At 32.6% G+C, this 17,904-nt stretch overlaps 2 protein-coding genes across 2 annotated transcripts in view; one reads left to right on the plus strand and one right to left on the minus strand.

Moving 5' to 3' along the window:
• The window catches only part of LOC109595144 (dynein regulatory complex subunit 7), a 74,206-nt gene that overhangs the window by 33,381 nt on the left and 22,921 nt on the right, over positions 1 to 17,904 (minus strand). The window lies entirely within an intron of this gene.
• LOC109595183 (protein distal antenna) lies at positions 13,920 to 16,328 on the plus strand. The gene has a single exon (XM_020010488.2). The coding sequence runs from the start codon at positions 14,430 to 14,432 to the stop codon at positions 15,750 to 15,752; it is 1,323 nt and encodes a 440-aa protein (XP_019866047.1). The 5' UTR covers positions 13,920 to 14,429; the 3' UTR covers positions 15,753 to 16,328.

Below are 17,904 nucleotides of genomic sequence, written 5' to 3' on the forward strand. Positions count from 1 at the left end.
AGAAAAAGTAATTACTTTTTTGGTTTATGATTTATTGAATAAATTTTGTAACAATCTGTATATATATATTTGAAAGCTTTTTGAACTCTTTCTAACTATGCCATTTATTTTACCCTACATTATATTTAAATGACTTCGTTTGGGTTGTTGGAGTCGGACGATTTTGATTTCGTCGGATTAAAAATGACAGTAAATGCACTGAAGATGGGCAAGGTCAAGGTCGTCCTAATGTATGTACTAATGAAAAAATTGGGTAATATTTTGTGAAAAATCTACGTTGAACTTGTTTGGAAATAGATCAGTCATTAAACTTCAATGAATCAACCATTAGAAAGAAATTTCATGTGATTTGTGAATTTCATCAAAAAGTAGGACAAATGACTCCGCAGCGTAAATGAGACTTTATTGTTCGTTTTGTTATATATGTTGAAAAATGGGTTGATTTTTTCCCTTGTATGAACAATAGGTGGCTAAAGTTACTAAACCTGGTTGAATAGTACTTAGAATGATACTTAATCCAAAAAAGATTTTAATGACTACCCTGTACGAAAATTTACATATTGACTATCTACTAAGGGGCCAAACGATCACATGCTGGCAAATTGACCAAGTTCATGAAAAATTTACTTAAAAACGATTGATTTTAATCAATAAAAAAGAGGTTCAGCTTCTTCATGACAACTTATGACCAAATATCGCATTAGAGACTAGAAGAAAGCTTGTATTAACTAAGACATTGGGTAATATCCCGTGAAAAAACTACATTTAACATGTTTGGAAATAGGTCATTTACTAAAGTTCAATGAATCAATCATTAGAAAGAAATTTCATATGATTTGTGAATATCATCAAAAAGTTGGACAAATGAATGAATAGAAATGAGGCTCAACTTCTTCATGTCAAAGTAAGACCAAATCTCGCAATAAAGAATAGAAGGAAGCTTCAGAGTGTTAAATATGAAGTTCAACCTCATCCACCATACAGTCCAGACATTCCTCCATATGATTTTTATTTATTTTCATCATTATCCAATTCCATACGTGACGAACTGTTTAATTCCAAAGAGGAGATCAAAACTAAGGTTGATCTCCCCAATTAAACGTTAAAAAGATAAATCACTTTTCCGGCATTTAACATCATCCGTCGAAACTAGATTTTCGACTTTCGATTTCGCACCCAGCAAACGTAGTGACCGTTCGAGAAGAAGAAGCCGCCGTTGCCGAAGAGACCGTGTCTCCCGCCGACAATTCGGTTATCCTTTGTCTCCGAAGGACCTGGGTCGTGGCAACGGGGGCGCAGGGAAGGTTGAGGAGCGGGAGGAGAAGGAGATGGTCGTCCGTCCAGTTCGGAATTAGTGCGGGGGTCGGTCGACCCCCCGGTCCCCCCCAGCTTGGTCGGTAATTGATCGGCGGCATCGGCGGCGGTAGGTGTGAATCGATAGCGAGTGGGCCACCGCTGAAATATTGAGGAGGCGGCCGTGGACGGCGAACGGGCGGGCGGGCGGCGGCGGCGGCGACGGCTGTCCGTTTCGAGGGGCGAACTTCCGAAATTCGGTCGGTCGGTCGGTGTGTGTGTGTGTTTGTGCGATCGCCGTCCGTCGGTCCGTCGGTAGGCGGTGGACGCCGCGGGGTCTGACCGTGGGGCGGGGGGCGCGGAACGCGACCAGGCGCACTGGGGGAAACCGTTCGCAAACCCACGAATAAATCCCCCTTAATTAATTAAATAAGATTCACCATTACTCTATTGGGCACACAAAAACTACTATTTATTCGTATAAAAGAAGAATGTGACTTCTACAACGAAAACGTTAAGGAAATCAATGATAAAATTTTAATTCTGCACAATCTAGACTGACGGTTTTTTGTTTAAGAGATACCATTATTACGGAAATTGGATTCAATAATTTATTAATTATTAATTATATTTTAACTATATAAGATCTATGTAAATGAGGAAAATAATAATTGAATACATAAATATATATAATAATAAACTCGAAGATTTTGTCATTATCTAACATTTATAAACAAAATTTGGATTTTTTGTACTAAAGCCTAATTATGTGGAATTAATTATTCATAATTATTCCATATTTATTATAAATAACAATATTTTTAGAAAAAGATTTTATAAACTAGACTATGTATATAATTAATTAAATATATTAATATAATTTTAAATGTGTAAAAATGAATAACTATCTAGTTAATTTATCAATTTTTAATCATTATTAGACAATTAACATAAATATCGGAATTTTCATAAAATTTAAGATCTGTATAAAATAAGGAAAATAGTAATTTTAATATATTAAGATTGATAATTGTCTAGATAATCAATCAATTTTTGACAATTATCCGATATTTCATCATAAATATCAGATTCTTCAGATTTTAATTAATTTGATTATAATTTTATTTAAAAAATATATGAATAATTTTGCGTCTTACTTGACTCTACAATTATAATATAAACATGGATAATTATATGGATAATTAATCATTTTTGGATAATTATTTGGATAATTTATCAACATTTGATAATTATCCAATATTTATCATAAATATAATTTTTTTTAAGTTTATTGATTATAACTTGTAAATTAAGAGTAATTTTTCATCTTACAAGTGCCTCTTTTAATTGTTAAAATAAGAAAAATAACAATTATAATATAAACGTTGATAATTATTTGGATAATTTTTTTTTTCATAATTTTCTGAATAATTTATCAATATTTGAATATTATCCGATATTTATAATAAATAAGTAATAAATATTGATAATTATTTAGATAATTAATCATTTTTGGATAATTATTTGGTTAATTTATCAACATTTGATTTGTTATTCGACATTTATCATAAATATCGGAATATTTAAAAGATTCAAGATCAATTTAAAAAAGAAAAGTGACAATTTTAATATATAAAAATGGATAATTGTCTGGGGTTTAATCAATTTTTAATAATTATAAGATATTTATCATAAATATAAGATTTTATAAGTTTAATGATTATAATTTGTAAATTAAGAGTAATTGTTCATCTTACAAGTGCCTCTTTTAATTACTAAAATAAGAAAAATAACAATTATAATATAAACGTTGATAATTATTTGGATAATTTATTTTTATTCATAATTTTCAGAATAATTTATCAATATTTCAATATTATCCGATATTTATAATAAATAAGTAACAAATATTGATAATTATTGATTTTGCATAATTATTTGGTTAATTTATCAACATTTGATTATTATCATATATTTATCATCAATATCGGAATATTTAAAAGATTCAAGATCAAATTAAAAAAAAAATGATAATTTTAATATATAAAAATGGATAATTGTCTGGATATTTAATCAATTTTTTATAATTATCCGATATTTATCATAAATATAAGATTTTTTAATTTTATTGATTATAATTTGTAAATTAAGTGTAATCATTCATCTTACAAGTGCCTCTTGTAATTGTTAAAATAAGAAAAATAACAATTATAAAAAATGATAATTCTGTAGATAATTTTTTATTCATAATTTTCTGAATAATTTATCAATATTTGAATATTATTCGACATTCATAATAAATAAGTAATAAATATTGATAATTATATGGATAATTATTTGATTAATTTATCAACATTTGATTGTTATCCGATATTTATAATAAATATCTGAATATAGAAATGGATAATTGTCTGGATATTTAATCAATTTGATTTTTTAATTTGATTGATTATAACTTGAAAATTAAGAGTAAATTTTCATTTTACAAGTGCCTCTTTTAATTGTACAAGGTGTATTTAAAATAAGAAAAATAATAATTATAATATAAACATTCATAATTATATTGATAATTTATCTTTTTTTTGAAAATTTCTTGGAAAATTTAACAATATTTGAATATTATCCGGTATTTATCATAAATATCGAAATATATCTGATTCAAAATCTATTTAAAATAGGCAAAATAATAATTTTAATATACAAAAATTGATAATTTTCTAAATAATCAATAAATTTTTGATAATTATCTAATATTTATAATAAATATAAGATTTTTTGGATTTCAGTCAATTAAATTGATGATTATTTGTTTTAAAGAAAATTTAAGAGTAATTTTTCATCTCATAAGTGTCTCCTCTATTAACTACACACGATTTATACTATGTCTCATAAATATTGGAATATTTAGAAATTTCAAATTTAATTTAAAATAAGCAAAATAATAATTTTGAATATATAAAAATTGATGACATCTTTATAATTTTTTAATTATTTAGAATAACAAAACTAATAATTTTTAATCAAAATTTTTCATAATAATCCTATGTAAGAGAAGATATTAGAAGCCTTTTTATCAAATTATTTGGATTTATTACAAATATTATTTATGGATAATATAATATTGATTAAATTAACGATTTTTCCGAAAGTAAAACTTCCGTTTCGGAAAAATGCATGTTGGGTGGGTCGTCCGTGCGGAGTCTAGGAGCCCTCGCACGCGGCGTGGCGGCGGTGCTGGCCTCCCCCCGGTGCGTAACAATATCTCACTGGGCGCGTCCGCGTTTCCCCCGGTGCGCGGTCGGGGATCCGCGGCGGCGGGGAAGCGGGACCGCTCTCTGGGTCGCGGTCCCCGTCGTTTCGCGGCCGCGGGGCCGGCGGGCGGGCAGGGGGGTCGCGGCGTTCGCGAACTCCGCGCTTCCCCCGGTCGCCCGCCGCCCTCCCCGCGCCAACGGCCAAGACCGTCGAACCCTCGTCGTCCCTTCTCCGTTCCCCCGTCCCCGCGGTCCCTTCGCCGCCGTGGCCCCCGCGCCGCCTCCCTACCCTCCGCTGACGCCGTTGGCCTGTGTGTGTGTGTGTGTGTGTGTGTGAAATTATCCGGGGACCGCGGCGAACGCGAACATCGACGGCCGATGGATGCGATGCGATGATGAATCACGTCGCGTTCATTATTCACTTGTATCAGTCGGCGACACGGACGATGCAAGAGAGCCGATTTCCAAGACCCATCGTTCCTTTCAATAACAAACTAATTCAGCCAGACAATTATCTATTGTTCTCGGCCAGATAATGCCGCTGAATCAGGTGAAACTTTTATTAGGTTCTGCCAAAAGTTACACTCTTATTTTTAGTTCGGGCTAAATGCGGGGTTTGATTCGAAACAGTTGACTTGGAACACAAAAATACAGATACAGATAAAAATATTGATGTAATCCTTCTAAAAAAGTATGATATAGTACAATATTTGAAGCTGTAGTTTGTCATTAGATACTGGTAACGACAAATCTTTAGGGAAATTTATATAAAACATGAACAAAAATATATTCATATATTTTTCCAGTACAAATTTTAACAGAATACCTTTTCTCAAAGCAGATACAGTAGGTAAAATTATTTTATATTCCACATTAAAATGTATTCAACATTTTGTTTACTTTTTACGATTCGAATTTATTCTAAGAACACCCAAAATGATTCCACATGCATAATGTGTCGTGTATGTCAACTTGTTATAAACGAATATTTCTAAAAATTCGATATTTTACAACAAATAATTGTCAATTTTTACCAAAAGTTCAATAATTTTTTTAATTACTCCATATTTATCTTAGATATCGGATTTTTAGAATATTCAACTACAAAACTCTTAATAAACTGCCCTCATTATAATTTGTTATAAACAAATATTTTTTACATGGATTTAAAAATTAGATATTTACAATAAATATTGGACAATTATCAATGTTATTTTGCTCTTATAGAGTTAAAGAAAGTACAAAATCATTTTAAAAACTAAAAAATGTTATAAACTTTGGACCTTAGTCTAAAATTTGAATTTTCTATACTAAAAGTATAATTATGTGGAATCAATTATTAATAAATTATTCCATATTTATTATAAATATTGATGTTTTTAGAAAATAGAAGAATATTTTATAAACTAGATTGAATATAATTTATCTAAATATGTTAATATATTTTTAAATATATAAAAATTAATAATTATTTGGTTAGTTTATTTTTAATAATAATTAATTATATCATAAATAAATATTGGAATTTTTGAAGATTCAAAATTTATTTAAAATAAGCTAAATAACAATTTTAATACATAAACATTGATAATTGTCTAAATAATCAATCAATTTTTTATAATAATTTCTTAAATAATATAATTCAGATAATTAGTAATGATAAAAGAATGAAGATATATGATTGTGGTGTTTCTGATCTTCTGAAGACCATCCTTATATAATTATCGAAGCTAAATATCGTCAGAATAATTGAGACAATTGTCAGTAATAGTTATCAATGTAAACATTTCAAAAACTGATTAATAGCTACGCTTTAATGTATATTTGAATTTCTCGATTTAATTGTCCGACTGTTAAACTGGTATGTGGAGTACCAATGCGTTGTGGCAATTCATCGATCTTTTTGGCATAATTGGAACATTTGTACTGTCCAAAAAACTTGTTAGCGTCTCCCTAAAACGTTCTTAGGTGAACTGCTTTCAAACATTGATTAAATATTTTATCGTTATACAATGGAAAGATTTTAAAATATCCACTTAAGTCGAACTTTTTCATAACATCGGAAAATTGTTTTCCAGGACGCAGATACTATTTAAATGTACCAGTCATACAATTGAAATTACGGAGAATTTCAATTAGACGTTTTTCGTTGGTTTACACAGTTTGTATGAATGAACAAATACGAGACCTAACTTTTTCAATTTTTATCCGATCTTGTTCTGCCTGGGCTTGAAATATTTGTAATTCAGTAAGCCATCACTTGAAAATGTAAATTTGAAATATTAATTTGTGAATTTGTGAAAAAATTATTTAAATGACATAAGTGTAAATCGTTAGAAATATCATGAATTTTGAATTTTCTACATTTTTTGATCGAAACAATTTAGGTACCATTGAATGTATAATTTACTGACCTTTCTAACGAAATATTTATTAGTCACCTCGATAGGGCTTGCCGTTTATTCTAGACGGCGTGTTAAGTAAAATGATAAGCCGCAAAAATACAAATTTGCCAGTATTCAGCTGAATAACCCATGAAACTAAAAAAATAATAATTGTTATTATAATCTTATTGAAATGTTTCTTAAATATCAAATATATAACATTTACCCCCAATTTTTTATGTTATTTTGCTCTTGTAGAGTTAAAGAAAATACAAAATCATTCGTATTATAAACTTTAGACCTGGATTCTTTATACTATATGGAATCAATTATTGATAATTCTAAATTTATTATAAATATTGATGTTTTTAGAAAATTCAAGAAGATTTTATAAACTAGATTAATTATAATTAACTAAATATATTAACGTAATTTTAAATATATAAAAATGAATAATTATTTGGATAATTTATGTTTAATAATTTATTAATTATATCATAAATATTTGACATTTTTGAAGATTCAAGATCTATTTAAAATAAGCAAAATAACAATTTTAATATATGAAAATTGATAATTGTCTAGATAATCAATCAATTTTTAATAATAATCCAATATTAATATTATAAACTTTCATAATTTTATATTTTATATTTTTTTTTTATTAACAAACTACTATTTCTGATCTTCTGAAGACCATCAAATAATTATCGAGGCTAATGTAACTAATTTCAAAAACTGACTAATAGTTAACTAAAATCCTGCTAAACGATTTAATGTATATTTTAATTTGTCGATTTAATTGTTATACAAAGATTTTAAAATATCCACTTGACTTGAATTTTTTCAACATCGGAAAATAGTTTTCCAGGACGCAGATACTATTTAAATATACAGAGAATTTCAATTAACTTTTTTCATTGGTGTATACAGTTTATATTAATGAACGATATCGAGAGCTTCTTGCCCTTTCTAACTTTTTCAATTTTTATCCGATCTTGTTCTATCTGGGCTTGAAATGTTTGTAATTAATTAAACTTTTAGTTAAAAATGTAAATTTGAGATTTTAAATTTATCTATTGGGGGAAAAAATTAGTTAAATGACGAAAGTTACTTTAAATCGTTAGAAATAAGATGAATTTTGAATTTTCTACGGCTGTAACTCGGTTATTTTCTAATTTTATGTACCATTAAATGCACAATGACCTTTGTAATGAAATATTTATTAGTTATCTCGATCGGACCGTTTATTCTGGACTAAATTAAGTAAAATGATAAGTCGAAAAAATACAAAATTGTCAGTATCTGGCTGAATCGCCCCAATATAAAAAAATTAATATGATTTTCGTGTTCAGCACTTTGCTGCAAACTAATGTAATCGAAAAAGTATTAAGAGAATTAAATATATAACATAAATAAATAACTCAAATATATAAAATACTTGAATATAACAATCTTATTGAAATATTTTATAGACATCAAATATCTGAAATTCTTAATTGTTTTCAAAATGAAAAAATCTAATAATCCGATTACCTCGATAGTCCGAAAATTTACAGACTAATTGTACTTTAACATCAATATTTTTGATTTAAGTTTTATATTGTCAAAAAAATGTGTGTGTGATTCTAAATCTAATTCTAGTAATCCGGATACCTTAATAGTCCAATGTTTTTGATTTTAGTATATTGAGTTTATATTATCAAAAAAATTTGTGAATCTAAATCTAGTAATCCGGATACCTCGGTATATCTGTCCGGACTATCGAAGTTACACTGTACTTCAATATTAATAATTTTAATTTCAGTTTGTTGATTTTAAATTATCCCAAAAAAATTAGTCTGGAATTCCAAATCTAAATATAATACCAGAATTATGCCAAAAATGTTCTTTCCAAAATTTTGTTCTAAACTAGTGTCATACATTGAATACATTTCATTAACTTTCGTTTAGTAAAAACGTTTCAAACGCAGTGATCTACATCGCAGTACCAGTTTGGGGCTATTATCAATTGGGTATATACAATAAAATTTTTTTTTTTGTTAAAATCATGGCGACAGTTTGAAAAGTGGCCCGACAAGACGTTGGAACGGCGAAAATCGCCGTTAAACCAGCTTTCCGCGACTCCTCGAAGGAATCGACCGACATCCCGACAAACACGTTTGATCCAACGTGATCGAGATCATTCTTCTCGGCGAACGGGACCGGACGGCGGCAGCTGCGGTCCGGTCCGCGCACAGATCCGCGTCCTATCATCCCATGACAATTTATCTATTGTCCGAACTAGTAGGACTAGTGTTAACGCCGCATTCGGGGAAACCAAATTGAAAAATTAATAACGGTTTTCTATTGTGGTCCCGATCGTCGTCTTCAATTTCGGTAACATCTGGACCGATAGCACGTTATCTCTTCTCTATTCATCGTGCATTATTTTAAGTCGAATCATCAAACCAAAAACCAAACAACAATCGACCGACCATGCCGAGCTCTAGGTAAAATGACCAGAAACGATTAGCAGTTCCCCGAACACTAATCTGCTCTGCGAGGCACCGAAAATCTTGAAAGCACCAACGGCCACCACCTCGTTAATCCACGAATTCGGACCGGACGCGGTGTATACTTTTACGATCGGCCTAATCCGAAATTGTTGTTGTTGGTGCCCCGAAATGAATTCGCAAATGGCGTTTTAATTGCGGCTCTGCGTGCATCGGTGCATCGAAAACGGCCGCGCCTCGTTTTCTCTGTACCTGCAACTTGGGGCGGATCGGCACCATAATTGGACGACGTCGTCGAAAACGTACTCGAATGTCGCAACGGATTTCCTGTTTATGTCATTTATTTACATAATTGATTTTTCGGTAATCGTCGTGGCTTTGTAAAAAAAAACGGTTAATTGCCGTCTTCGTTAAGTCTTCACACAACTTCTCGTCAGTCGAAGATTATTGTTTGTATTTAGTTTTAATTTTACACGGTCAGTTGCCCCCTTTTTAAAAACTAAATTGAAATTACCCAATAAAGTAGAAACTAACGTTAATAATATTTGCGAGCCATGTGTTCAGTGTGAGGATGAAGTGTGGCACAAAATAAGTCAAAAAGTCTCAATGAACATGGATCATATTAGAAAACTTTTATTGATACTCTTTCTCTCCCTTTTTTGGGCAAATATTTAGCAATATCGTATACTATAAAAATGGTACATTATTCAAGTGTCCCATAACTGATGGGTCATAATTAAATATTTTCATGATACAAAAATATTGTAATTAAGCCAAATCTACCTTATTGAAAAGTCAAAATAACCGAGATAAAAGTAGTCATATTTAAAATTTTACTATAATTTTATACAGTTAATTGTCGTTCGTCCAGTTTTCAGACAACTTCTCAGCCTCAGTTAATGATCAATGTTAACATTTTTATGACAGTAAAGGGGATATTTCAATTGAGTGTCCCAAAACTAATGGGTTAAATAATATTTTTGTGATACAAAAATATTACAGTTAATTCAAATTTGGCTTATTCAAAAATTAATAATAACTGAGATATTAATTAAGTAGTCAAATTTAAGGTTTCAGTTTTATACGGTTGATTGTCGTCTTCCACTTTTCAGACAGTTGTCCGTGAAGTTTCTCGACCTCAGTTGAATATCAATCTTTACATTTTTATGACATTTATAAGAATATTCGAACTCATAATAAAAAATGGGAGTTCCATAACTTATGGGTCATAGTAAAATATCATTTTTATGGCACACTTAAGCCAAACTTACCTTATTCAAAAGGTAATAATAACCGAAATACAAATATGTATTTCCTCGTAAACAAATAAGCATAATTTAAAACAAAACTTATGAATATATTGTTTGTCTCTTGTCTTCTTGTTGTAGCCAAAAGGTCCTCCTTAAAAGAGAGATCAATTTCGAAATTTTGGACTAAAATATTCGATTAGGTTTATTAAAATGACACATTGTATCAATATTTCCATTAATTCGGCCTTTTTACGACAAATGTGTTAAAAAACTGTTAATTATTTGATCACCTGTCACTTATTGTTATAAAATTAACGATTGGTTAACAGAATTATTGTTAGAAAATTGAATTACTGAAAACATTACAACAATGTTTTTCATTTTAAACACCTAATCAAAGATTATAATGCAAATATCACACATTACAGTAATTTGTGTAATTATTTAGAAAATATCAGAAAGTAAAAATGAACGAATAATATTTCTATTAAAAAAATGATATATATCAACAAATAAAAAGGTTGTAGTGGTTTTAAAGAGGTGTCTTCTTTTATTTTATAAATAACTGTGATAATTTAATATATACAAACCGTGATATTTTTGGGTATAAAGTGTTTAGAGAAGCGACTTTCCTTGTTTCAGTTTTTTAGTAAATTCGGATCATATTATATATTAAATCAGTGTCAACAGTCAATACTCGATATTCCGGAAATGTTCATTTCAGACCTCTATGTTCATTAAGGCTTTCTTCATATTTTAAGTCATCATACACTTCATTTAAAGTTTGTTTTGTAACAATCAAGAAAAGTATATTAATGCTTCAGAAAGAAAGAATTCCCGATATCTCTGAAATCGTTTATTTGCGGACCCATATTCATTAAAACTTTTCCTTATATTTTAAACCGTTTTATATCCTCTTAAACTGTGATACTTCTTTTTATATTACATTACAAAGTATTTAACTTTGAGCAATTAGTTAAGGGAAATCCTGTATATTATTTATATTAAATATGTAAATATCACACAAATGACTGAATAAAGTTTTTATAAACCGTGACATTTTTTGGTAGAAATTCAGTGTTTACAGAAGATTGTCAGAAAACTTAACATGACAAACAGAAAGTCTTAATGAACAGGAGTCACACTAATGAACTTTCCTTGATTCACTTTTGTTTTTATTGTCAAAAATTTAGCAAAGTAGGATTCTATTAAATATTAATTCAGTCCCAACAGGTACCGAGATACTTTCCCTGTTGTTTTAATAACATATTTTTTGAAATAAAAATAAAATCCAATAAATAATTTGATAAACCAAAAATAGATAATCCTCGGTATTTTCGAAAATGGTCATTTTTATATCTAAGTTCATTAAGGCTTTTCTCCATAATTTAAGCTATCTTACACCTCATTTAAAGTTTGTTTTGTAACAATCAAGAAAAGTATATTAATGCTTCAGGAAGAAAGAATCCTCGATATCTCCGAAATCGTATATTTACGAACCTGTATTCATTAAAACTTTTCCTTATATTTTAAGACATTTTATATCCCCTTAAAGTGTGACACTTCTTTTTGTAATACATTACAAAGTATTTAACTTTGACCAATTAGTAAGGGGGACGATCCTTTATATTATTTATATTAAATATAAAGACAAATTTTTAATGAAATGACAATTATATTTAATTTTTAAATTGTTGGTAAAAAAGTATGTACTTATGTATTGTTGAGTACACAATTCACATATAATTGAAAAATATAGCTGGATCACTGAACTACATAAATCTGCTAATTGTTATTACATCTACCTCCATTAAAACGCACCATTATGTTACAATACATTTGAATAGATGTAAAAGATATAATAAAATATTCATAATCGTAATTCATTCATAAGGACGTAAAATGCGTTTAACAGCAACCGGTTGAACCCCCCAGATAATGAAGGGTTTTTATTAAATTGGTTGTGTTTTAATTATGTCATAAAACCGTGTTGCGAGAGCGAATCGAGACGAAAGAGGCACGGCCGAGTCGTGCACGTCCGAGACAGAGAACGCGAGAGCCCGATTAAATGATAAAACAGTAGAATTACGGGGGGGCGGCGGCGGCGGAGGGTTTTTGAAAATTCCGTCGTGTGGGTCAGCTGCCAATATCACACTCAATTTGTCTCCGTGAAACCGGTACAAATTATTTACGTTCGATCATCGCGAACTCAATTCGTTAGGCTAATTTCGCACCGGACGAAAACGCTTTCATCGGACGGGCGGTGCGACGTCGCGGGCGGCGAGTATGAGTCCGTAACGTTTACAGTTAATAAAAGTTGCGGAAGTTCCGGGACGAGAGCGAAAGTGGTAAAAAGAGTTTTGCGGAAAAGTTTTATGTGTCATATATTCAACGGGGAACATAATGAAAGTTGTGACTCCGTTTAAATTCGCGAGTTCTCCCCCTCGTCGTGCCGATGCCTTTTAGTTGGTTGATCAACTAATTTTCCATCGACGATAATAACTGGACGAATGCATTTGATTAATCCCAATACCTAAGCGTTGAAGAAAGGACGCGATTTTGTTTTAGGTACAACGGGTGATTCACGACTGCCTTAAATACCCGGTGTATTCGAGTAGTCGGTACATAATTGAAAACGTTCACCGATAGTCGCCGACGTTTACTAGCTTAAACGTTTAAAGTTTGTGGGTAAGAAAAAGTTTTGTGTGGCAAAAAGGTGATAAAATTGAGCGTGAAGATCTGCCAGAACTTAAGAAGGGTCGTAAAAATAGGGTGGTATTTGAAGGAATTGAGTAATTTTATTTTTTTCGTCGTAAACAGTTCCTGGAAGTGCATGAAAAGCAATAGCCAGGTAAATCGGTAGTGTACGCTGTGCCCAGGTACCCCAGGAGCCGGTCCGTGGATAAATCTAGAGTCGCGGTTCTCAATTACAACCGGCGAAAAGAAAACCGACCAACAAACAAACAAATCGTGTGATCGACAGACGGACAGACGAGACGAACGTAGACGGCGACCGTGATCGTCAGCTGCGAGTTAAGTTGGTTGGTCGGTCGGGTGTGTGCACGTGAAAAATCGGCGATCGGGCGTTGTGAACCCGTCTTGGGATCCCTCCGCGTGTTCGCAGCAAAAGCGGCGTAGCCGTGCGAGAGGGGAGCGCGGCGCGAGGAGCGCCCGTCGGGGGGAGGGTGTTCGCCCGGTCCCTGTGTCACGTCAAGCCGTCGGCGGGGGTTCGCGGATCCCACCGACCCCACCACCACCACTACCCCACGGCACGGCCGACTCGCCGACCCGACGACGAAACGGGGACCGCCGCTCAGTCGCGCTCCGGTCCGTCCACAGTATTGATCCGCCGGACAAAGGAAACTGACCACCACCGAGTCGTCCGCCAAGAAACGCACACGTCCGCGACGACCCTACCGCCGTCCGTCCGTCCGCTCCCGCTTATTCCGCCGAGCGACGCCCGAACGCACGCATCGGCCACCGCACCGCGAATGATAAAAACGCTGACCAAAAATTGCCGTTCGCATCGTCGCGGCGCCTGCGTGTCCGACACCAACGTGTGTGTCGCCGTGTTTTGATTCTGTTATTCGGTGACTTGCGATCAGTGCGTGTGCTTCGCTCCCGTTACCGTGCCGGTTACCCAGTGTCAAGTTGTTACACACCAGTCTCAACGAATTTTTTTTTTTTGATTTTCGCCATTGACAATTGCCGGTTGATCCGTTCCGTGAACTGTTACCACGTGCCACGGCCGCCACCATGTCCGCAAAGGCGGGTAAAAGACCGTTGCGTTCGTTGACTGCCCACGAGAAGTTGGACGCCATCCGCAGAGTGCACGATGGTGAGAGCAAGGCTTCCGTGGCCCGTGACATCGGCGTGCCGGAGTCCACGCTGCGCGGCTGGTGCAAGAACGAGGATAAGATTTCATACTTGTCGCGCCAATCCAGCCCGGAAACGGATGACTCCGATCACAAAGACAAACGCATCAAGCTGGACGATTCGCTGATGCAGCCCTTCAATCTATCGCTGAAGCCGCAGCCATCCGCTTATTCGCCGACCTCCGACCTCCGACAGACCGCCGACCTGGACCTGTCGAAGAGCACCAGCCTGAGTGCCAAGGCGGAGACGCCCAAGTCGACGGCGATGTCGGAACGTGAGAGGAACCGGGCCGAGTTAGCTCGACTTAGCATTGAACTTGGCCTCAACCGCCCCGAGATGTTTTTGCCAACGCTCAACAACACGGCCGGCAACATCACAGACCTCAGCTTCCTGTGGAACAATTTGCTGATACAACAGCAAAAGAATCTGCTCAACAACAACAAGAAAGTGACGGCGGCGGCGGACACCAGCACCAGCCTAAACAATCAGCCGACCGGCTTGCTGAAAACGGTCGACCAGGACAGCAAGGTATCGAAACCGACGTTGCCCAACGATAAACAACAATCGGTGCACGATTCCGTGTGGTACTGGCTGAAAACGCAACAAGCCATGCTAGGCTTGAACCAGGCCGCGCAGCCGACCAACTCCAACGGCATATCGTCGACGTCGGCGGCCACCCCGGTGACGACGATGGCCAACAACGTCGCCCCGCCGCCGATGACGGGTGACCAAAGTTCTTGGTTCTGGAAGTGGTACAAACAATTGGCCTACGGTCAGCAAATGCCGCCGGCCGCAATACCCGACAAACCAATCCTCTACCAACAGCTCACCAAAGATCAGAACGCGGAGAATCTGTCGGTGCACGACGACAAGGACAATATTAAGCAACAACAGGCGCCCGTGCAGAGTAAGCCCAACAAAGCCAGATCGGTGCTCGACAACTTATTATTCAACAACAACAACAACGTAGCCTTGAACAAGAAGGACGAGGAGGACGATGAAGGAGGCGTGCAGTCCGGCATCAGTCAGACGGAGGCCGTGGAGCACGGCGAAAAGTTCCTCAAGTGGTTGGAGTCGTGCAGCGAGCCCTCCATCACCGCCATGCAGATCATGCAGTTCCGTTCGCTGCTGAACAACGTGAAGATCGGCGCCGACCGGAAAAACGGCGACCTCCAGCACAAAACCAAAGTGAAAAGAAAGTGAGTCAGTCAGTCAGTGAGTGAGAGTGATGTTTGAGCGATGTCGGTTAGATTATCGACGTCGCAAAAAGGCTGTTGACAAAAGCTTCAAACCAAATAGTTGATAGTTTTAGTTGCGTATGATTATGTAGTTTATGTACAAATTTTAAAACGCGGGAAAGTCTCCACAAAAACTCCCGCCTCTCAATGTTACCTATCGAAATCTAGGATAGATTTTTATTATTATTATTACATATAAAAATTGTAAATATGAGATGGTTCATTTAGTCATTTTGAACTGGAGATAGTGCCAAATGTTTGTGAATATTTCTGCTCAAAAATGTACCTATACCTTGTATATATTTAGCGTAGTTAGAAATAATAACGGGATCTCTTCAGTGTTCTTTGCCAAAGTAAGTTTCGTTTGCCATTGTACGCATATTTATGTCATGATCTCTTAATTGTTAGAGTGTTTAAGTGATATTATTTTTATTTGATTTCAACAACTGCTAAAGACAAATTTCGATGAATGCGTTATTTGTACATTGTTGTAAAAATATATTAATATTTTTGTACGAAATTAATAAATTTCTGGACTGAACGCACTATGCGTTTTATTTTGTAAACCCTCTGTCGCAATCTCGCACTTCCAATTTGGTACGTATAATTATTTTATTTGCTGCTTTTATTTAACGAGTTCTAAGGAAATAATCATTAAAAAATAAGTATAAATGAGCAATGATTATTATCCTATAAAAAAAACTGAAATTATCGTAAAACTACGTTATTTAATTAGTTCCTATGATATTCATAAAATAATCATTTGAAAATTGGAAAAAATGGTCAATGATTATTATTTTATTACATATAAAATCTTTATAGATATGTAATAATTAAAAGATTAATTTTTTTAAATATTTTTTATCAATATTCTTTTGATTATTTATATTTTAGGTACAACCATTTTTAAAAATTTTAATAATTGATTATTATTGAGCATACATAAAATATGATTATTATTATTTAATTACATAAAAAATTTTATAATGATAATGTAATTAAAATAATTGTCCTTTTTACAAAAAAAAACTGCTGATATTTAATGATTGATTAGATTATTATTGTTTAATTACATATAATTTTTTTACAGACATAATTAATAGAATAGTTTTTCTAACGTCCTTTTTACAATAGAAATATTTATATTTAATGTTTAAATAAATATTTTTAGTAAAAATATCGATATATTATAACTGTTTAATTACATAGAAAGTTTTTATGCAGATATAATTAATATAATAGTTTTACTAACATATCATTTTTACAATAAAAATGTTGATATTTAATTGCATATATACATTTTATAAATATACAATTATTAGAATAGTTTTACTAACATATCATTTTTACAATAAAAATGTTGATATTTAATTACATATAAACTTTTTATGAACATACAATTATTAGAATAGTTTTACTAACATGTCATTTTTATAATAATAATAATAATAATAATAACTAAATATGATATTTAATGTTTAAATTAGAAACCAATTACTTTTAATCAATATTTTGTTAATTATCACCTTATAAATATTACAAATGTATAACCAGAACGTAAGAAACAAAATGAAATTAATTTAAAAAATTTTAATAGAAATAAATATTTTTAGTCAAAACATCGATATATTAATATGGTTTAATTACATACAAAATTAATTTATGAACAAGTAATTAATGGTATAATAGTTTTATTAACATATCTTTTTACAAGAAGGATTGTAGAGAAGTAGAAACCTAAAATTACAACTTTTAATCAATATTTTATTATTAATTTATTTCCTTTAAAAATTATGAATAATATCTTAAAATTAACCATAAAAATCAGATAATAAGGAACAAAATTAAACTATTTTTTTTAAATTGTAATAGAACATTATTATTTTAGCATAAACTCTTTTAGCCAAAACACCCATAGAAATATGTAATTAATAGTTTTTCTAATATATCTTTTTAAAAATAAAAATGTTGATATTTAATGTTTAAACTAGAAACCTTAAACCACCATATTAATTCAATATTTTTGTATTTATATCACCTTTAAATATTATGAATAATATTTCAAAATTAACGATAAAAATCAGAACATAAGGAACAAAATTAAACTAATTTTAATA

The sequence above is a fragment of the Aethina tumida genome, chromosome 1 (genome assembly GCF_024364675.1).
Source record: "Aethina tumida isolate Nest 87 chromosome 1, icAetTumi1.1, whole genome shotgun sequence".
NCBI lineage: Eukaryota > Metazoa > Arthropoda > Insecta > Coleoptera > Nitidulidae > Aethina > Aethina tumida.

Bases quoted from the DNA above. Each gene is read 5' to 3' on its own strand.
- LOC109595183 (XM_020010488.2), top strand. From the start codon at position 14,430: ATGTCCGCAAAGGCGGGTAAAAGACCGTTGCGTTCGTTGACTGCCCAC.